At 35.9% G+C, this 23,655-nt stretch overlaps 1 protein-coding gene across 5 annotated transcripts in view; it reads left to right on the plus strand.

Annotated features, from left to right (window-relative positions):
- The window catches only part of pex5l.S (peroxisomal biogenesis factor 5-like S homeolog), a 146,772-nt gene that overhangs the window by 88,359 nt on the left and 34,758 nt on the right, over positions 1-23,655 (plus strand). Inside the window, exons 1-4 of one of the 5 annotated variants that reach the window (XM_041564858.1) lie at positions 6,805-6,870; positions 12,412-12,516; positions 18,037-18,148; positions 20,633-20,842. In XM_041564858.1, the coding sequence (XP_041420792.1) occupies positions 6,856-6,870; positions 12,412-12,516; positions 18,037-18,148; positions 20,633-20,842 (442 nt within the window). In that variant the 5' untranslated portion in view covers positions 6,805-6,855. Of the gene's footprint in view, positions 1-6,804; positions 6,871-12,411; positions 12,517-18,036; positions 18,149-20,632; positions 20,843-23,655 lie in introns of those variants that run through there. The other 4 variants (XM_041564857.1, XM_041564859.1, XM_041564860.1 and 1 more) reach the window with 4 other exon arrangements.

Genomic DNA, 23,655 nt, shown 5'->3' on the forward strand with positions numbered 1-23,655 from the left:
AACGTTCAGCGATTGCCCTCACGCAATCACAAAATACTTTATAAGTAGTGTAATATCTGAGGAACTGCGGTACGAGTGGGAGGCAATTGGGGTTCTTTTTTTCTTTTGCTTATAGAAATAGAGAAATGTTTTCAGAACTTCCAGGTCATACCTCTATTGTTGAACATTACATTGTCACTACCCCTGGAGATCATGTGAAGCTAAAACCCTATAGAATACCAGAAGCTAGGCAAAAGGTAGTAACAGAGGAAGTAAAAAAAAAACTAGACCTGGGTGTTATTGAAGGGTCTTGAAATGATTGGTCTTCCCCTATTGTACTGGTTCCAAAACCTGATGGGAGTTGATGGTTCTGCAATGATATGATTTTCATAAGCTCAATGCAATCTCCAACTTTGATACATACCCTATGCCACGTGTGGATGAGCTTATTGATAGGCTAGGTACTGCCCGTTACCTAACAACCCTATATCTGACAAAAGGATATTGGCATATTCCTCTTTCCCAAACTGCTAAAGAAGAAGAAACTGCTTTTGTAACACCAGAGGAGACATTCCAGCAGGCCCAGACTGGCAATCTGTGGGTTCTGGCAAATGCCAGAGGGGCTGCCATAAGATGCCATAGAAAGTCACTATTTAGTGGGCTGGTGAGAAGCTGATTGGGCCTCTCTGTATTGGAATGCCAGGACCTATTTTGACTCCCATTTATCATACACAGCCCTGATTGGGATTCACATCTGCCGAGGTTCCAGGCTGTGTTAGATGCTCTCCAGGTGGCAGGCTTTACGGCCAACCCAAGAAAATGTGCTATTGGTCTAGAAGAGGATAAGCATCTCGGGTACATCATTGGTAGGGGTTATAAAACCGCAAGTTAATAAAACTGAAGCCATTCAAGCCTGACCACAACGTCTAAATAAAAAGCAGGTCTGAGCTTTTTTAGGGATTACAGGCTACTATAGGAGGTTTATCCCAAACTTTGCTACCCTTGCAGCCCCTTTAACAGATTTAACAAAAGGGAAAAAATCTGTAATAGTAAAGTTGACACCGGAGGCAGAGAAGTCTTTTTAGGCTTCAAAGGATGCATTGTGTGCCAAGCCAGTATTGTTTTCTCCAGACTTCTCTAAAACTTTTTTCGGGCAAACAGATGTCTAGGGGCAATTTTGTCTCAAATGCATAATGGGGAGGAACATCCAGTAGTCTACATTAGCTGAAAATTAATTGACTACGAGAAGAAGTATGCAGTAGTTGAAAAAGAGTGTCTGGCTATAAATTTGGCACTGGAGGCACTAAGGTATTACCTCTTAGGAAGGGAGTTTGAGCTAGGGACAGATCATGCACCACTGAGATGGATGTGTGATAAGAAGCAGACTAATAGGAGAGTTAGCCGTTGGTTCCTGGCTATGCAAGTGTTTTAATTTACGGTAACACACAGACCAGAAGTTCAGATAAGCAATGTTGATGGCTTCTCCAGAACTCATTCCCTCTTTGGTGCATGTATCCCAACGGTGGGGGTGGTACAAGAAACAAATGCACATAGTAAGGATTTAAACAGGATATCTGGAAGAGGGCTAGATGGAAACTATGTTTCCCCCAGATTTTTATCTGAAAAATTTTGGTCGTTAGTGTAAGGAGACTTTAAAGTATGGGAGCTTTGTCGGTGTCTAGTCCTCTTGTAGATCACTTTACTAGTGATCTGGGGGGGGGGGGATATGTTATATGATAAAAGGTATAGCCGGGGTTAAGAGCCCTGGATGAAGGATATTGCAGTCAAATTACTGAATTGTTATTTTTCTTTAGGGTGTCCAGGGCTGAAAGGGAAGGAAGGATTCTAGGTGTGGTGTTAGCCATCTGCTCATAAATGAGTCAGGTGACTCATAGTGTGTGGGGAGGGGTCTGAGAGCCTACTGTGACCACCAGCTGAGAGTGAAACACAGAAACAGATAGAGCGACTTACAGACTTGAGTGGAGAAACCAACTATAGAAGCCTGGGCCCATTGCTTTGCCAACCAGCCACTGAGGAAACTGAGCGGTATCAGTAAGTGCTGGTCTGTAATACTTATGATTTTGCCAACCAACTTGGAACTTTTTGTTGATGCCTTATGGTTTAAATAAAATCAGAAAATATCCAAAGGCCAACAGGCTGCTGCAAGCAAGGAACACCTTGCACGTTTATTGCCACAATAAACATGCAAGGTGTTCCTTGCTTGCAGCAACCTGTGGGCATTTGGATGTTTTTTGCTTTACAATTGATGTGAGGTGGCCGAGCCTCTACCATAGTGCAACAGACATCGCTTGTTAAATTTAGGGTGTGCGTGAGCCAGCTGTATTGCCTGAAATAAAATCTGCCGAAGTTGAATTGAACTTAAGGCTCTAAGGCTCTGTTGAGTGATTCTATGCTAACCTGATCTAAGCTACCTGAAATCTCACAATATATATGTTTATAAAATATAGGAGAAGCCTCTTTTTGTGAACTTTTTTTTTTTGGAAAGCACAGAACAACGATGAATCAAACGGGTATGTGAATTAATGTACAAAAAAACATGAATGAAAGGCTGAAATAATTTCACAAAATATAATCCATGATGAAATATTGTTTGTTTTGCATTTAAATAGACATTTACACCAATTTTTCCATTGCAGTGCAAACATTATAGATCATGTGGTGCAGCAGAAATATTCATGAGGTTGTATTTATTTGATATATTCACTGATATCTGATTCTAATAAAGTCACAGCTACAGAATCATATGCCTCTTCTTCCTGAGGCGATCTCACATCAATTCTCATGATACCAAATTTCTTTTCTCATACTTAGTCTATCACATTATCCTAATATATCAGTGGTAGGTCCTCTAGTGCACTAATAGCATCAGAACTGCTGAGTTCAGCTCACTGGCTAGTACTGGGAGATTCAGGATGAAAAACAATTATTTTATGCTGTGCAACCTGAAAATGTGTTTCATAGATGAGGCATGTTATCCCTTATTAATAATAGCATATTCGTAAAACATTGTTTCAATGACAGTGATAGAGATGGTTTTTAAAATAGGCATAACGAAGTCCAATTAACGCACTAGATTGAAGTGAAGAGAGAAGGACATGTTTAATATAGGTCCCCAAAAATCTGGACATTTTTCCAGAATGATACACATAAAATACTATGGCAAGATTTCAGATTTTCCTAGAACTGTATAATGTTATGACGGGCAGTTTGAACAGCATGTTAAACAATTAGGCATTAAATTATCAAAAGGTATTAAAATAATGTCTTTTTTAATGCAACACATATTTAACTTAATGAACTCTAGCTTAATATAGAGTACAACGAAAATGCCACCTTCTCTGAATGTATTAAATGAAAAATGAAAAATTGATGATGATCTCCATCTGGATTTTATCCGTTCCTGAGAAATATTTCACAAAGCCAGGTTAATAAAAAATGCGAGTCAATAAAAAATGAACTCATTTTGCAATAAACAAGACAACCCCAGAAAAATTTGCAAAATCAACTAAATTTCAATGCATTAGAGTCAGTTGGGAATTTTTTCTTGCATCAAATTAATTAAAGTCAACAGCCATTTTATCTTACACCAAATGCATTAGCATTAATGTGGATATTGGATGCAGTTGGATGCTAATTGACATGAATAGTTGAAAGACTTTGGGAGCAACTTTACATTTCATTAACAATGGTTATTATTATTATATTGTATTATAATTACGGTCCCAATATTAAAATGTATTAGGTGTGTATGGGAATTGGAACTTCCAAATCTAAATAGCAATAAGGGTTTTTGTACTCTCACTCTCCCTCTCTCTTTCTGGAGAATATTCTTCATAGCATATGCTATGCTAGCAGCTACAACTGAGCCCAATTTGCGATATTATCTTTCACTCTTTTCACAGTAAAGGTGGCCATTCACGGGCAGATTAAAGCTACCGCAATCGGTTCTTTAGACCAATTCAGCAGTTTACCTGCCCGTGTATGGGGGCTTCCGACGGGACGTCCCGATTGATATCTGGCCATGATATAGATCGGGAAGGTTTCATTTTCCAGGCGATCGACCTGTCGGAGAACATTGCTCCTTTTTGTATTCTTATTTGTTCGGCCCTAGGACAAAACGTTCAGAATATAGCTCAGCCGTTGGTGGGCATATCAGTAGTGATGGGCGAATTTGCACTGAAAAATTTGGGAAACGGCACTGGCATTAGTTTTTTACGCTGGCGTCCGTTTTTGTGGCATAGCAGGGAACTATTGACTCATTCATTAAAGGCTAGTTCACCTTCAAATATCTAACTAGACAAACCAGGCATTTTTTTCAGTTGCATTGTACTTATTTTTACCATATTTCCCAAGTAACATTTTAAAAAATGAATTTATTAATGTTGCCCCTCCTGTGAATCCCAGTAGCCGCTCAGGAAGCCTCTTAACTACTGCAATGTAATACATTAGTTGCTCTCATTTAACTTTTCATTTAGTCTCCTACAAGGCAACTATTACAGTCTGATATATTCGTTGCCTGTAAAACTTGAAATTGGGGTACATGCTCAGTTGGGACATCCCAGTAATCTATGTGGCAAATTTGGCTTACTACTGAGAACATGAGGTGGGAATTAAACAAATTAATTTTTAAAACATACATACATTTTAAAACATTGGTAAAACATACTAAATAGAAAGCAACTAAAAAGTAATTAATTGCGGTGTTCTATTCAAAACAGTACAATTTGTAAATGTGAAATACCCCTTTAATACTTTTTGTAAGCAATTGTCAGCTTCTTCTATTCTCTTTGGTTTCGTTTCCAAAGCATTTTACTCATGATTTATACATGAAGTTATACCATGTTTGTGGTGACTGTCATTCCAAATCTAAACAGCAATAAGGTTTTTGATATCCTCTGTCTGGATATTATTCATACTAGCATATGCATGAACAGAGGTGGTAGAACTCTTAATAAAGAGAAACAGCAACTCCAACTGAGCCTCATTTCCAGTATTATTTCACATTCTTTTAACAGTTATTCATCAATGAAATATGCCCTCAACGAACATGTAAATATGTAGAGGAGAAGATTTTTGAAATTATGAAATTAGAGCTCACCACAGTAAAATTCCACGATTTTCTATTAATTTTTATGGGATTTCAAAATCTGCTCCTAATAAATTTGTGCATAAAGCTCCTAAAGAATGCCCTGCATTTTAAACAAAACAGGAACTGTTTGCCCATATATTGCAATATATTCAAGCTGGCCAACTACATCAAGGTCATCCCTGGTCTTTCCGGTCCTACACTCACTTCCATTTGATTCCATTTGAGAATTGTAGAAAAAAATATTAGCATATAATACATAAACACCTTTAATAACCTGTGAAATATATCCTTAAAAATGGTGCTTAGTGATGTCATTAGTTATACACAATGCTTATTTCTGATTCTTGTGTCACATAATGTATCGACACTTGTGTTTTTTTTTAATAAAAATAATGTATCCTCTACTGTGAACTATACAGTAAAAGCATTAGACATAACCTCACTTGCATGTGCAAGAATTATACATTGGTGCCTTCCCAGATTTCTTTCCAATGTACAAGAGCCCTAGTTTACTTTGCTGGCTCTAATTGTGCCTAATGGTCACAGCTAAACAGAAATAGTTCATTTAGTTAGTCTGAGTCAATTACAACATTAGGCTTTAGTTGTGTGGCTAATTCTTATATTGTAAGGAATGGGTAACAAGCCCACATATCCTCAAGTGAGTTATCATAATATAAAATATTATTATAAACACTGAATAATGGCAGAGCCTTTCTAGGTTTATTTTCATTAGGCGATACATTACCAGAAATAGCATGTACAGTTTGTTTGCTTAGACATTAATTAAGATTGCACTTGAGAAAAATTAGACCTCTCAGCTCTAATATTCTGAAGATATCAGTAGAATGTAGTTATTAAATCACAGGCGTAGTATGTTTTTTAAATGTTAATTAGTGCTCAGAGTAAGGCTTAATTGGAGAAGTGATTAGCATGTACTTCTAATGTAAATTGTTCAGGTGAGATGCATAGTGAAATGGGCCTTGATACATGTTATACACGCTATTGCCATTTCAATATGCCTTTCATTTTCTGCTATATGTGCACTCATTCACAGGGAGATATATAGAAAGAAGAGCTGGATGGCATATATATGTGATCTAAACATTCATCGTGTTTTTTGCAAGGCAGTTTGAAATTCTAAGGTGAATTTATCCTGGGAGTAAAAAAAATGGGATGCACTAAGCCCACTTATAGAGCAGATAAGTGCAAGGCCTGAGAACAGGCCCAGATTTACCAACCAGGCACTTTTCACCCCTACACTTCTGCCCGATTTGTGAATGTGCTAGGATCTTTGGATTCCTTCATATGAATGTTAGTATTTGTGTCAATGTTACTCCTGCTGCTGACGGTGATAACTGCCATTTGGAAGAGTCCCCATGTTCTGTAGCCATACATTATGCAGTCAAGACGTGGATATGGTTGCCATCTGGCCAGTATTATACTGGCCTGGCGGATAAAACTGGTGGTTGATCCCAATGTTATTAATTGGGAAAAAAACATAAATATATAGGAAGGCCGGTATTTTTTTCCAGGCAACCCTAAACGTGGAACAGGGCAATATGTACCCTCCTGCATGGAAAGATCTAGATTTTTTTGTGAAATCCCACAAAAATGAGCAAGAGGAAAAACGTGCTATAAATATGCAGGATTTCTGGTCCTTGAACATTGTCAAGGCAACATATGTGATCTAATTGAAATGTCATGGCTTCTTTCAGGTAATAGGTGTGACTTTGAAGAAAAAGTGGTTCAGTCTTCCAAAAAGTGACATGGCCCCAATTTTGGTGGGTTTTTTTTACTCTACAAGGAATCGCTTCAACTTTGCATGCACAGCTTTATAAGTTTCATAGATACTGTAGTTTTGCTTTTCTTGTAATGAACAGAAATGGATGCACTGAATGCACATAGGAGCATGCTAGTAGATATAATGAAATGCTAGATGAAAGTATCAGTATAATTGTATCACAGCACATCTTAAATTCACCTAAATGTTTCTGTGATGATAAACCGGTGTCATTAAAGGAACAGTAGTCCTTGAGGGGCAATATAAAACCCTTATATGCTAACTGCTTTCTACAATGTACATTCACATTTACAAACTTCCATAAATCATAGACATTATATAATAGTGTATCTGATATCTGTGTCTGATGAGATAAGACAAATGGGGTTGTGGGGTAACATGATGAATAATGCTCAGACAACATAATAAACTGCATTGAAAGTGAACTGTCATCACTGTCAAACTCTAACCAAACTAGGGTGGATAGTTAATACATTTGTTTAAAAAAACGACTTTTTGAATTCTCGTTATTGATATATAAATGGTTTCTTATTGCGATCCCTCAACCTCAACCGGTTGGGCATTATGAAACTTTGATTTGTAATGGAATCAACTTTATTCATGAGATGAGCGAGGCACATGGGGCTAGCCTGCACCTGCCAATGCTGTGTACTGCACCTTGTGCTGGATTTGTTTTTGGAGCAAGGTGCTGAGCGCAGCCACACCCAGGGCCATAGTGCTCTGTGCATGAGAAATAAGGAACTCGTTCTTGTGCCCCTTCATGCTCTTGCAGTTCTGTCTGGGGTCATAGTAAATTACTCCTATGCTCTCTGAACCTAATAATGTTGTTCTGTTGCAACCAATGGCTCCTGCTATCAGTTTAGAACTCATACCATATGTGAGTTTTTTTTGTTAGGATGAGGGAGAGTATGAAACCCTAAATAATTTGTGAAACAAATGTATTAAATATTCACAACAGTGACTTTTTTTTATTGCAATGACAGCTCCCTTTTAAATTACAGAAACTCTTTATATCTGGGTGTTAAATGCCCCATTTCATGGAAAAAAAAACTTGCTTGAAATAATCTTTGAGTATTACTGATCCTTTAAAATGACTTGCTGATATAAAACAAGAAAAGGTATAGCCAATGTTTAGTTATTACTAAGGATACCTGGTAAGTGGCATTACATGAAATGACTGCTTTAACTTGTTGCATTATTATGGTTATTATAGCATGTTGGAAAGTATTTTTTCACTTCAATATTAAAAGCATGTTTTAGGGTCCTGGTACACGAGAGTAAACCTGATCATCACATGCCGATATCATCCATTGTTTAGATTCCACAACAGCTGCCCTGGGTTGGGATACATTTATACTAAATTAATTAGTGTCAGAATGAATACCGTGCTTTGTTATCAAAATAAAAGAGTACTTGATAAAAATGCTGTGTTTCTGCACAGCTCAGAAATGGTGCATTCCGTGTACAAACTCGCAGTGGAATGTGTGGCACAGTAACAAGGAATTACCAGTCTGATTTGTATGAAACACAAAATTTTCAATATACTCATTTGCAAAGCAAAATAAATGTGTGCACAATTCCAGGATAATAACAGGCACTCACAAATTATTGCATTAGTAAATTCTATGCAAGTTGCATTTGAAACCTTGTGCAGCAAAATGGAAGCAACTAATGCTTCAGTTCAGAATGCAAGTAAAGAGGAGCATTTATAGATAAAAGTGACTCAGAGAAGAGCGCTTAAATAGATGTGGTTTTGTATTTTGCTTTTGAAATTAGTCCTTTGGAGTAAAAAAAGGGATTATTAGTAACATGTTGATCAAACTCTACAATGTACAGTAAGAGTAGTTTTCTTAAATAAAACAATAGGATGAAATACTATGCTACAATAAAATACTTACTAATGACAATTTTGGAACAAGAGGCAATAAAACAAAAAAATCATATTAATACAAAATAACCAGAAACATATTCATTTTATGTGAATATGGATATGTAGAGTGGAAATTTCTACACAACATACACTCCCCTTTTTAAATATTTTTTTATTGAATGCCCCCTTTCTATAGCAGAACATTAAGGGGCAGATTTATCAAGGGTCGAAGTGAATTCGAGGGAATTTTCGAAGTAAAAAAAGTAAATTTTTGGATATTTTTGACCATTCGATTCGAAGTAAAATAGTTTGAATATTTGAATATTAGATAATCGAATTACTGTCTCTTAAAAAAAACTTCGACTTCAATACTTCGCCAAATTAAACCTGCCGAAGTTTTTTGAAGTCAAAGTAAAATCTTTCGATCCTACGATAAAATCGTTCAAATTGTTTGATTCCAACGATTTAATCGTTCGAACGAACAATTTTACTTCAATCGTTGGATGGCCAAATTTGGTGAAAAAAGTTCGAATTCGATATTCGAATTCAAAGTATTTAATTAGATGGTCGAATTTCGAAGTATTCTTTACTTCAAAATTCAACCCTTGATAAATCTGCCCCTAACTATCAATTCACTCCAAAACCTAAAACATTAAAATATATAATTCTGTTTTGTTAATAAACAAACTGGTTTTTTTTTGGGGGGTTTTATCAATGTATTTATAGTAGATGTTTAATTAACTTATTTCTTGGAATTTTACCCACCTGGGACACCTAGCCTGTAGCTTGTAGTCCAGAATTCAGCCATGATGTGCTAAGCTGCACTGTTGCCATGGTGAAATGTGATAAGTATTACCAGGTATAGAAATACAGAACACTTTGAATAACTATGAGTCACTTCATTTGCATTCTAGTAAAGTTGTTTATCTGCAATTTCATTCACAAACAACTCTTGCAGTGTGCCATAGTCTCCTTTTTCTATACCAGATACTGAAGGTACTACATAAAACCTGGACATTTCTATCTTCCTTCATAAAAACTGCAACTGTCTCTGAGTATAAAACCGGTGTAACTAGAGATTACTGGGCCCACAGAAAAATTATTTTTCAGGCTCACAAAATTTGACAAGTTGACTTGTTTTTATGAATATTTATTGAAATCGTATATGAATTAGGGCCTCATGGGCCCCCTAACCTACTGCCCCACCCCCTGCAGCAGTAGAGTCTGCTTCCTCTGTAGTAATGCCCCAAAAATCTGTTTTTAAGGCGTTCTGTTCACAGAACACTGTTTCATCAGTGCTAATCTCTGCTGTGGAACTCCTCATCTGTGTTTTAGGTTCTGTAATTATTTGCCATACGCAAATCAATTACAATATTTCTGTATGAAATATTCTGCTCAGCTTAAACAGTGGAAGAACAACTGTTGCAGTTAATAGTGGAGTAAGCTTAAGAACTGTTGATGGGTATATATGTTCTTCATGAATGATAGCTTCAAATACAGAGTGAAATTGTTATCTTTGGTTATCCTGAAACTATTTCACACACACCTCCCATTGAGTTCCTTAGCAAATTCAGTTGTAGAAGATCAAATATTTAGGGAAGCAGAAAAAGTGATAGGCAGATTTGCGCCGTTTTGCGAATTTCCCGCAAAATTCGCAAAACGGCGAAAAATTAGCGAAATGCCATCGGAATTAATTCGCCCATCACTAGAAATCTGTCATTTGATGGCCTAACTAATTAGTAATCAATAAGTTCAAGTCTGGGACCATTTTAATAACCCTCACAATATCTCTATATATTATTGTTCAGCTGGTTGCAGGTTCCTGCACCAGATGGACCAGGACACAACTTGCACCAATTTGCTCTATTTGGTGCTAGAACTGCATTTGACCACGACCAGTACCAGTGGAACAAGTATTATTGATAATTAATGTAGCTGAGTCATTAAAGTGTCCTTTGACTACAATGAGACTATATAAATTCCTTTGACCTTTGAACAGTTTGATTAACTGCATTTTAATAGGCCCGTTACAATTGGCATTATTTACATTTTAAACTGGGTTGACTGGAGTTTTTACAGGTTGTTCTAACCCCATAAAGCTTTTGCAAAACACTGATAGAGAAAATGCCAATATCTTTAATACAGATCCATGTCAACAGACAGTTACATCAAATGCTCAGCCAAAATCTCACACATATGCACAGTGAAAGGTGAATGTCATTAACCGGATTTTTTACCTTTAAATTAACTTTTAGGGGCAGATTTATCAAGGGTCGAAGTGAATTCGAGGAAATTTTCGGATTAAAAAATTTCGAAATTTGAAGTAAGTTTTTTGGATACTTCGACCATCGAATAGGATACTATGACTTTGGCTTCTAATTTGATTTGAAGTAAAATACTTTGAATATTCGATCATTCGATAATCAAAGTACTGTCTCTTTAAAAAAAACTTTGATTTCAATACTTTGCCAAATCGTTCGATCGATCGCTAAAATCCTTCAAATCGTTCGAATCGAACAATTTAATAGTTCGAACGTTTGATTTTACTTCAACCGCAGAATAGCCAAATTCGATGAAAAACATTTTGAATTCGATATTCGAATTCGAAGTATTTTAATTCGAATTCGAAGTATTTTAATTCGATGTTTGAATTAGCCAAATTCGATGAAAAAAACTTTGAATTAGTCATTTAGCTTTTTTTCAGCAGCTCTTCAGTTTGTAGTTTCAGCAATCTGGTTGCTAGGGTCCACATTAACCTAGTAACCATACATTGATTTGAATAAGAGACAAATAGGAATAGGAGAGGGGCTGAATAGAAAGACTAGTAATAAAAAGTAGCAATAACAATATATTTGTAACATTACAAAACATTTGTTTTAGATGGGGTCAGTGACCTCCATTTGAAAGCTGGAAAGAGTTGGAAAAAGCATCAAATAATTTAAAAACTACAAAAATAAATGACTAATTGAAATGTTGGTTAGAATTGGCTATGAGTTAACTTAAAAGTGAACCACCCCTAAAGTTGCTGCCTACATACATGGGGTAGTATTTGGATTTTCACCAATGTTGGAGTCATATACATAAATTTTGACATTAGTCGAAAGGTTGAAATTCTATGATAGGCCTCAGTTTTAGTACTAGCTGTGAGAAAAGTGAGAAAAATAAGCATTCTCACCCTAATGAATGAACATAACAAAGGAGGAGGATACAGTATGAAGAATGGCTGATATCTGATGCTGAAAAAGAGAGACTATGGTACATGAGTTGCAATACAGTAAATAGCACAAAAGCTACACAAAATGAATAAAGTAAATAAAATAGTGTAAAATACTGACTCTTATTTTTGCTTGAAATGCTAACAGAAAATGTAACTTCTGCACAGCACAGGTGGCAAATGTGATTCCTTAGCTGTATCATGATGATTTTAAACTATCTATACCCAAAAATATATATGATCTTAAAATAATTTAAAATAAAACATGATTTATATTGTTGATGCTTGTTTAGGACTGAATGACTATTTGCATAAGAAGTATCATAGGTGTCACTTCCTTTAGCTGATTTTGGACCCAATGGGACTCTGTGTTGTCAGTTTGTGAAAAATATAAAAGTATTTCCTTATAAAAGTCATTGTTGATTTCACTGTTGTAGGGGAAAAGCTCTAGGGAGGCAGATAAAGCTGTTGCCATGGTGATGAAGGAGATACCGAGGCACCCGTCTGGTGAAGAAAAGCCCCTCCTTTCTATGACATCACAGGTGGGCGCCACCAAAATACTATGAAACTGACACATGCAACTGACACTTAGAAGAGGATTTAAGTATCTTACCCAGAAGGTGGTTTCCATAGCATAATAAAAGAACTAATTAGAATTCACCAGTGTGTGATTGTCTGAATTGCTTATATTCATGCTAGCAAATTGAGCAGAAGCAGAATAAAATGTTGCATATGTCAGTTTCCTGGAAAAGTACTTTTTAAACTATGTCCTATTTATATTTCATATTTCCTTTATGCATACAAAGTAATTTACTAACCGGATTGCAAGAATTCAAGGGAAAGCCGGATGTTTTACGGTTGCATTTATACAGCATTTGTAGTCTAGTTTCATGCAGTATTTAATTACATCTCAAGTGTTTAGTCCAAATAATGTGATTTGTAATTAGAATTAATTGTCAGTTTTCCTTAATGTTGTCACTTAAAACGCTACAGCAATTTCTAATTTAACATCACCAGTGTTAACTGCAAATTAAGAGTGAGTAAAATGTAGATATAAGTTTGTTTTTTGTTTTTTAATATAGATAGTTTTTTTATTTTTTACTTACTATTTACTTATTTTAATATAATAAGCATCTCATGATATCAATAGTTAGCATAGTGTATGAATCCAGATATGATACTGCATTACTCTCATCCTTTTTACTATTACTATGGCTTAAATATGCAGAACTGAGTATGTGTGAGGAACAATGATAGGAACTAGGGATACACTCTTTGCATCTGGCCTGTAGGCTTCATGCTAGTTTATATCTGCTATAGCAGTTTGTATTTCTGTTCCCAGGTCTATAAAACAACCACTTGATGTCTTTCTGTATTAAAGTAGAAGTAGATAAAAAAATATTTAGCAAAACTTAAAATGCAGGAAAAACACGTTTCTGATTTCAACACTGTAATAAAATATGTGTGGAGCAGTAACACAATTTTATGCCTAGTCATTTATTGCTTTTTATTTTGCATATTGCTATCATTTATATCAATCCAATGAGGCATGGATCCATAATAAAAACCCCTTTAGAAAATCTAGAGGCCTGTGGCCTGTGGCTCTTGCTAAGGTAAACTCGTACCATAGTTAGATATTTCTTTGCCTAAAATATCTGTACATGGGAGCCTTGGAAGAAAGACATTAAACTGTAGGGATGGAGGAGAAGGGATGTAATTGAGTAACTATATAAGTCTATTACTGATTTAATCTTTGCATCTTGATCCAAATTGAGCTTTTGGTTACTTTTAAGCAGATTTCACTTGTGTAGGTTTTAGCACCTACACGTTTTTGCTCATTGTGTACAATTGTAAGCAACACATAGGCATAGAAGTAACTGGTGGTCAATTATCCATTGAAACATTCATAACACAGAATATTAAGTTAAAAGAACCAACATTTAATGGCAAAAGTAACCTATATAACTCACTCATCCTACTTCATTCAGTACATTACGTTTCAAGCCATATGTGCAGCTAATTAAAATATTGAAGTTTCCCATGCAGTCCATACTGTCAATTTTAGAAACAATGATTAATCTATTAAGTCATTTCATTTTCACCCAAGGACACATACTGCAATACGTTGCCAAAAACCCAATGAACTGCTACACCTTGGCATTGTTACTGTGTACATGATAAGGGACCACATTCGAAGCAACTATTTCCTTTATAAGGAACGTGAAATATTTTTCAATTTCAGCCCCACAGATATGTGATGGGCTAGTTCTTTAAGATTTGCAGAGTCTATTTAAATTAGAGCTGGTGATCTCTAAGGTGATTTCTGCTTTAATGAACATTATACTACAGTAACGTTTTGTAGTGTTTGATACAAAGAAGAACTAAGTATAACGAACTATATAATGATTTTATGAGCATTCAAAAGTGTGCTATTTGTTGCTAATTCTCCACTGCACATTAGGGGGCAAATTCATCAAGGGTCAAATATCGAGGGTTAATTAACCCTCGATATTCGACTGGGAATATCGAGGGAAAATGATTTTGCGCAAATACTTTTATTAACGATTCGAAGGATTTTAATCCAACGATCGAAGGATTATATTCGACTGGGAATATCGAGGGAAAATGATTTTGCGCAAATACTTTTATTAACGATTCAAAAGATTTTAATCCAATGATCGAAGGATTATCCTTCAACCAAAAAAAGTTAGCCAAGCCTATGGGGACCTTCCCCATAGGCTAAAATTGGGTTCGGTAGCTTTTAGGTGGCGAACTAGGGGATCGAAGTTTTTTCTTAAAGAGACAGTACTTCGACTATAGAATGGTCGAATAGTCGAACGATTTTTAGTTTGAATCTTTCGATTCAAAGTCGAAGGTTGAAGTAGCCCATTCGATGGTCGAAGTGGCCAAAAAAACACTTCGAAATTCGAAGTTTTTTTTCTTCTGTTCCTTCACTCGAAGTTAATGAATTGGCCCCTTAATGTTCTTTATCTTTACTTTATTTGCCTCTTTGAAATATTTCAAATGTCATTACTGATGTTTGGGGAAAGAGACATGCTTTAATAGAAAGATTTTTTATCTACAAGCAAGAAAAGCCAGAAATCCCCTTTATAGGGGTATTTTTATCAAAGAGTGAAGTTAATAGTGAAGTTCCGCCACTAGAGTGAAATTCCGCCACTCTCCATTCATTTCTAGGGATTTTTATAGGCGTATTTATCAAAGGGTGAACTTTCACTTTCACCCATTGATAAATACGCCTTTCAAAATCCCATAGAAATGAATTGAGAGCTGCGGAATTTCACTCTGGTGGCGGAACTTCACTCTTTGATAAATTTACCCCCTAGTCTCTTTCATAGTCTCCAAAATCTGACAGTTGTGAGTCTACTATTCCCACTCAATGTTGCCCACTGACAGTTTAAAGTATTAGCTAATATGGAGCTGCAGTTGCCTTCTTAATTTCAAATAGTGAATACAGGACATTGACTTCCCCTTGCATACATGAAATTGGTGACTAAATGATATTTCTATAACGTGTACTTGGCCTTTGCAAATGTGAGTGCATGCAGATGGTGCCCAACCATTTTACCTACAACAATACTAGGGGCTCCAAGAAATGCAAGTGTCTGCAAGTATAAATCTGCAGCTGCTAAAAACAGCAGGACCAATCTCATTTTGAGACATTCATTATCTGATCCCTTGTAGATCTAAAGTCCTAGAGAACAACATAGGCTGAAGAACCCCTATTTAATACATGTTGCCCCCAAAACAGTCATCGATATGGGCTCTTTTATGTCTGTGTTTATTTTCTTGTTACTTGGTTATATAAAACATTGCTTTTTCCTTCAATGATTTATTGATTACTCTGGTTTCCTACTTAGATGCTATCTTCTGTACACATCTGTCTTATGAAATGAAATTATATACCTAAAAATAGTTTCATTGATGTATTGAATTGGTGTTTTCTGTCCCTATGTGTTTTAGACCCTTAAAGGGGTTGTTCATCTTTCATTTAACTTATAAATATAAGTTCATTTAACTCTATATAATATAGAGAGTGATATTCTGAGGCAATTTGCAATTGGTTTTGATTTTTCTTTTGAGTTTTTTTGTTTTTGAGTTATTTCGCTTTTTTTAAGCAGCTCTCCACTCTGCAATTTAAGCAATCAGAATGGTAGGGTTCAAATTACCCTAGCAACCATGTACTGATGTGAATTAGAGACTGGAATATGAATAGGAGATGATCTGAATAGAAAGATGAGTAATAAAAAGTAACAATAAGAATATATTTGTAACACTACAGAACATTTGTTTTAGATGGGGTCAGTGACCTCCATTTGAAAGCTGGAAAAAGAAGGCAAATCATTTAAAAAATACAAAAAATAAATCATGATGACCAATTGAAAAGTTGGTTAGATTTGGCCATTCTATAACATACTATAAGTTAACTTAAAGGTGAGCCACCCCTTTAAAGTTGCTGTCTACAACTGAATAGAAATATGAGTAATAAAAAGTAGCAGTAATCACACATTTGTAGCCTTAGAGCGCGTTTGTTTTTAGATGGGGCCAGTGACCCCCTTTTGAAAGCTGGAAAGAGTCAGAAGAAGAAAATAATTCAAAAACTATAAAAAATAAATTATGAAGACCAATTGAAAAATTGGTTAGAATTAACCATTCTATAACATACTGAAAGTTAACTTAAAGGACATGTAAAGCCTTACCACCCAAATGGCATTATTTGTACTGTATACATCCCTTTCATTTGCCAGCGAGATTACTTTTCCCTAAAAAAATAAGATTTCATCTGGGGGCCATTTTCGCTCTGACACATCATCATTGCATTTATATCTGCAAACATCACAGATGCATTTAAAAAATACAGTCTACCACAGGAGAAATTTACTATGATGACAAGTCCTGCTTGAATTGAGCACTGTAATGGTTACTCTGAGCTCAGGAGAGGGGGTAGGATTTAAAAATAGGATCAGACAGCTAGAGCAGAGATTCTATGGGAACCAGCAATGCCATCTCTTCATTGGATGTTAGACTGGAGGGTATGTTTAGTAATCTGAGCTGAGAAGAACTGAGCATGCTCATGAGCCAACAGTCAAAGGAAATTCCCGAGGCAGGGGGCTGAGTGGGTTAGAAGAGGAGAATGAATCCTAAGTGATAAAGGTGAACTGCCCCTTTAAATGCTTTGCTTTTGTAAATGCATTCTTTTATACATTGCTCAAGGTACACAGAAATCTAACTATAAGAATATGGGTATGTATTTAACGTTGTAGTGGAACAATTCGAAACACACACATAGTGCCCTGGAGTCTCTGGAGTATTGGGATTGCAATATATATTGGGATGGTGGTCACACCCTTTCTGGTGAGTAGGGATGGGTGAATTTGACCCATTTGGTTTTGCCAAAAATTTGCCACCGGCAAAATGTCCCCAACACCCATTAAAGTCTATGGGTGTCATTTTTTGGTGAAACAGGGCAAAAAACTTCGCCCATCCCTACTGGTGAATACATAGTTGTGCTGTTAGTATTGTTGAAGAGGGGTTCATGTAGACAGAGTTAGCATTTACTGGTCTGATGCAGTATGAAATATGAAAGCAACATACCATATACATATATAATATGTCTTTACTTTCTTTGTTTTTTACTGTACATAAAATAATGAGCAATATTTCGTAGCAAAATATCATAAAATAATGGATAAAGGGCACCAGCAGAAAGCAAGAAAGTCATAGGAATCAGTAGCAGAATTTGTGTCTTTCCAAGTTTTTTTGCCATCTAAGCATAAAGATGAAACAGAAGTTTAAAGATGCCTGGATGAAATTATCCAAGTACTGTCTATTGACCAAGTGATCAAGTCTTGTCTGTTAACAGATAGTAAACGTTGTTTGCATAGGTTCTGTTGATTGTAGCTGTCAATTTACAATTGGATGGCAAATAGACAGATGTATGCTTTGTGAGCGCTGTAATTAATGTTAAATAAATGTTATTGATGAAAGTTTGGATCACTTTTTTTTCTGTAGCCCTTTTCAATGATATATTTTTCATTCTCCAGTTGGTAAATGAGCAGCAGGAAAGCAGACCTCTCTTGAGTCCATCTATTGATGACTTTCTTTGTGACACCAAATCAGAAGCAAAACCAAGACCTGTGACTTCAAATACAGCAGGTAAATCTATTTTCTATTCATCAGGACTCATAGATCAATAAAATATGCAAACGTCATATAAATATAAATAGTGCTTAGTGATGTCATCAGCTGTACTTGGTGCTTACAGATGTCACATATGTCACACCATGTATATTATACAACCCTTAATTCCACTATTTTACAATAGTGGGGGCACTAGTATCTAAGATGCATTTGGTATTGCTCTCTCTTTAACAACAAATCAGTAGATTTAAAATGTCATCATTCAATAGACATAACTCATTGATAACCACAGAAATTAAATGGATTTTTGTTTATGGTCCACAGAGACTGTGAAGATAGAATGCTCTAAACTGTAACATGTTTTTGTATAAACTATAACTTGTTTTTGCTAACATGGCATGGAGCTGCAAGTATTTAGTATGTATGAATTAATAATAACTATTGCATGTCATCACACAACTGTTTCCCTGGAATTTACTCTGCCGTGATGCCCCAAATGACCAGCACCAGCTGTTCTAATATTGACAACCAAGTGCTGTGTTTCCATATTTAGTTTGCTGGCATATTGGATCCCAAATTAGCCCAGATGGATTTGGACATATGCTTCTCTAACAGCTAAATTAAAATGACATGAGTGACAAACTATATTTTTCAAAATTCCAATTTCAATACATATATAATGTCTGTATGCTCCTGACGAAGATCCCTGTGAGGGATTGAAACGTAATAAATAGTTTTTTGAATTTCAAATCCTGTGAGTGCCACAACCTTTCTGCTATTGCATATACCTGTGCGGGCACCCAGGTATTACCTTAGTTAACGGTGTGCACCATTGAGTTCCGTATGTATGTATATATATATATGTATATATATATATATGTATATATATATATATATATATATACAGTATATATTCTGTATAAATAATAGTTTACAGATAGTTTTCCGTTATGAGCTTTGTTAGGAAGTGTATTTAGCTAATACCATACAGTATAACATGTAGTTTGGTCATTTAGAATGCAGTGGAAACACGTCGAACTATGTAGTCTTAAAGACATTGCTGTCCTGACCTCCTGGTGTTTGGAGGAATGAAGGACAATGATACGGTTTAAAATAGCAACTAAAAGTAGATAGAAAAATAAAACTGTATCAGAACTATCATTTATTTTAAGAAAACATCATTCCCTATCTCAATATTATGCTGCTGAAGGAAAAGAAAACTGTAGGCATATTATTCATAAGCATTTACTAGGCAATCTCATTGAAGAATATTTCATCTTTATAAACAATATACAGCTGTACTAAGATATACACAGATAAAACTATATTAATATAAGCCTTTGGTTGGTTACTCCTTCATTTAGAAAATGAAGGAGAGGGCAGATCAGGGTGACTTTTATGGCAATTATGCAGGGGCATTCCTTTGGGGTGGCTTTTTATGCATTCCTCTGCATGGAAAAGTAAGAGTTTACAGACCCAATTATTTACTTTGTGTCTGTACTTGTGATAGGCGAATTTTTCCAGCGCAATTCACGAAACAGGCGAAAAATTCCCCTAAAAATCAATTAGCTGGAATGCTTGGGACCAGGGGTTTTCAGGGTAATAGATCTTTCTGTAATTTGGAGCACCAGGCTGGAAGGGTTATTTAGCTTTAATTTATTGTTGCCAAGCAATTGGAATCCATATGTGTAAGTGGAAGAAGAAACGTTTCAATATTTGTAGATGAATAACATACCCCATGTTATAACGTTACAATGATATATTGTAAAAGTCACCAAGGAGTTCCATGACCATGCATGGTAATAAACATGAAAATGAATGCAAAATATCTACAATACCTATAACATACTACCCCTTTAAACATGTAATTCTACTTTCCTATGAAAATACAAAACAGAATATAACTTTTATATGATATGTAAATCGTTGTTTTTCCCTGAACTGTACATAAATATATATTCCCTCTTGGAAGCTACTGTATTTGTATTTGTTGCCGACAGTGCCCCTTTAACAGATAATAAGTTACAGGTGACACAGGCAGCAGCAGTTCAGTAGCAGCTGATCAGACAAGGAATGTTCTTGGTTCAGGTGTGAGATATATTTGGTGTTTAGCCATTCCCCTTGAGGCCAAGTTTGTATCTTAGCAGTAACAAAAGGGACAAGGGTATAAATAGTACAAACGCTGTATCATAATTGTTCTCCTTTGTTTCTCCTGTTTTTTCCTGTATTTGTCCTTACAATATATTTTTATGTGCAAAGAGAAGAAAAAAAGCTAATTTGCTTGTTACATTCATTTCTGACCTTCATGCTGATTTGTAAATTACCCCAAAGTGTACTTCACATGTAAACCTGCATTTATTTATTATTATTTTTCATTTACATTGAAGGTTAGTTTTAGGGATGGTAGAGGCATTTGCCTCGCATCACAGGGGGGAGCAAAACACAAAGACAGGGGTATTTACAGTCTATTCAACTCATGACATATGTAATACCTAACAGTATTGTCACCAGGGCTAGACCTTCTGGACTTAAGTGAACCTCTTCCCCCCGCACAAAGTAAAGGAAAGAAGGCAGATGTTGCATTAAAAGGAGAATCCTCCAGATCCCAGTCCATTAAGAAGAAGGTGGATGATTCTGAACTAATTAAAGCTGAGGCAGAAAAGACCACCAAGACTGTCAAAATTCCAGAAAAAGCTACGTTAGATTTAGGTAAGGAAATGTCTTATTATTACAGGCTAATGCTGCTTGACAAACGATGCCTGAAGCCAACCAGAATTTGTAATTCAGGGAGTTACACTTCAACAACATAATTGAGGCCCCAAGATGCCCATGTCTGCCATGGAGTATATTTTTCATTACAAATCTGGGACAGTGCTGAGTAAAAGTAATTGTTTTATATTTTTCAAAGAAGGAAATCCCACATACAGTATAGTAATGGTTTGTACTGTCATGAGTATACAACAGTTTTAGAATACTGTGCTAGCTTTGCATCAAAATTGCCCCTTAGAAAAATCCCACTATGCATTGCTGTAGTGCATGTGTGTTAGTTTGCTTTTGTGGTCTGTAAACAAGTAGTGCAATAATGCTAAGTCATCAGCTTTATTTTACACTGTAGGATCTTGGAAGGTCAAATCCAAGCAAAACAGAATTTTCAAATGTAAAACTTGAGTTAAGTAGGTCAAGCACGGGCAAGCTTTGCTGCACCACGGAATGATGGGAGCATTTGAGCATTAAAGGTCACCTGTCCCTGAAGTAGGTAGTTGTTAACCCAAAAAAGGTGTAAACATGAGTTTGTACTGATAACGTTAACCCCCATGTTACTATAGTCAATGGTACCAGTAACTTCGTACTCTCTAAATTTTAGTCCAACATAACAAAGGATATGCTAAAGGGATACTGTCATGGGAAAAAAAATTTTTCAAAATGAATCAGTTAATAGTGCTGCTCCAGCAGAATTCTGCACTGAAATCCATTTCTCAAAAGAACAAACAGATTTTTTTATATTCAATTTTGAAATCTAACATGGGGCTAGACATTTTGTCAATTTCCCAGCTGCCCCAGGTCATGTGACTTGTGCCTGCACTTTAGGATGGAACTGCTTTCTGGCAGGCTGCTGGTTTTCCTTCTCAATGTAACTGAATGTGTCTCAGTGGGACATGGGTTTTTACTATTGAGTGTTGTTGTTAGATCTACCAGGCAGCTGTTATCTTGTGTTAGGGAGCTGCTATCTGGTTACCTTCCCATTGTTCTTTTGTTTGGCTGCTGGTGGGAAAAAGGGAGGGGTGATATCACTCCAACTTGCAGTACAGCAGTAAAGAGTGATTGAAGTTTATCAGAGCACAAGTCACATGACCAGGGGCAGCTGGGAAATTGACAAAATGTCTAGCCCCATGTCAGATTTCAAAATTGAATATAAAAAAATCTGTTTGCTCTTTTGAGAAATGGATTTCAGTGCAGAATTCTGCTGGAGCAGCACTATTAACTGATTAATTTTGAAAAAAAATTTTTTTTATCGTTTGCAAACGTTTGCCGTGTATGTCATAAAATCGCAAACCATTTTTTGCGACAAAATATTTAATGGAAACCGCAGAGCAGGTGTTAAAGGTTTACAATGCGCAATTAAGATTTGCAATGTAATAAAAGCCTAATGAAGAATGTTACATTGCGACAGGCAAATTTTTATTCGCAAAGTTTAACGCTTTGTAAATTATATTACATTTCCCCCATAGGGTGTTTATTATTATCCTTTATATCATGCTGATATTTTACTAAGTGCTTTACATAAGCTTGTTCCTCATTTACTGTATATCAGTCCCTGCCCCAGTAGAGCTTGGAGTGTAAGGCAGTGGTTGTCTTCAGGTTTGGCCCCACTTAAAGGTTTAACCTTTGGTCAGGCCCCCACTTAGCCAATGACATGGGTACTTACAGTAAATAGGAAAATATCATTGCATCAGTTCCAAGAATACATATTGACTCCAAAACTCACCAGATTTATTCAGGGGAGCAAATAGCCACTCTCCATGATTCTCAAACTAACTGACCTTCAGACTGAGTCCCCCTACTACACCATGAACCACAAGTGGAGCCAGCCCCACAGTTTGTGAACCATGTTCACATTTATGAACCACTAGGGTCAATATTATAAGGAAAAAATAAACATGCCTTAATGTTGGAAATGTATAAAGAAATGAAAAGAACACATGACAGTATCCCTTAACTACTCTCATTCCACATCAGAATGACAAGAGGCCAAAAAAATGTTTTGTAGTGCCATTACAAAAGTATTAACAAATATGCTTCATCTGCCAGTGTGATAGAAGCAGTTCATTTTGCATTATTATAACATCCTGCTTTTCTGTTATACCATAACTGAATAGGAGGCCCATTGTGTGGTGCTGTAGTTTTTTTAGATTTTAAATTTTTCAGACAGGTGACATTTGTCTATAAATATTTAATACAATCACCTAAAGACTACACTGCATTTTCTATCAAACCAGAACCTCATGTGTGTAATGACTATTATTTTTAAAAATTGAGCAAATCTTGCTCTTTTCGTTACTAATAGTGCCTAAATAGATTAAATAAAATTAAGTAAAAATCGAATTCTTACTTTAAATAAGCCTACTAAAGAATGGCAATGTAATGTGTTCTGCAGATCAAAATAAGCTGTCAATGCTTCGTTACTAACATCCATGTGGTGTTACTTCCTGTTGCTATGATTTGCCATGAGATCTCACATTCTTGGGGAGTCTATGGCAGCTGTTGGCCTAATGAAGCAAAAGACAGCACACGAGGAGGCAGGAAAATGGAATGCATATGTCCTTATCAACCTACAATTGTACAGTTATGGGTCATTAGTTTCCTGAGGGGCCGCTCATCACCCATAATATTTTATTGTTCATTGCACTCAATGACTTCCTTGTGCAAAGAAGAAAAATGTTGTCCCTGTAGAATACTATTGTGTGTTAGTTTGTATTGTCAGCATTATTTTGTGCTTCTTAAGCTTTTTCATCTAGGCCTCA

This window comes from Xenopus laevis, chromosome 5S, assembly GCF_017654675.1.
Source record: "Xenopus laevis strain J_2021 chromosome 5S, Xenopus_laevis_v10.1, whole genome shotgun sequence".
NCBI lineage: Eukaryota > Metazoa > Chordata > Amphibia > Anura > Pipidae > Xenopus > Xenopus laevis.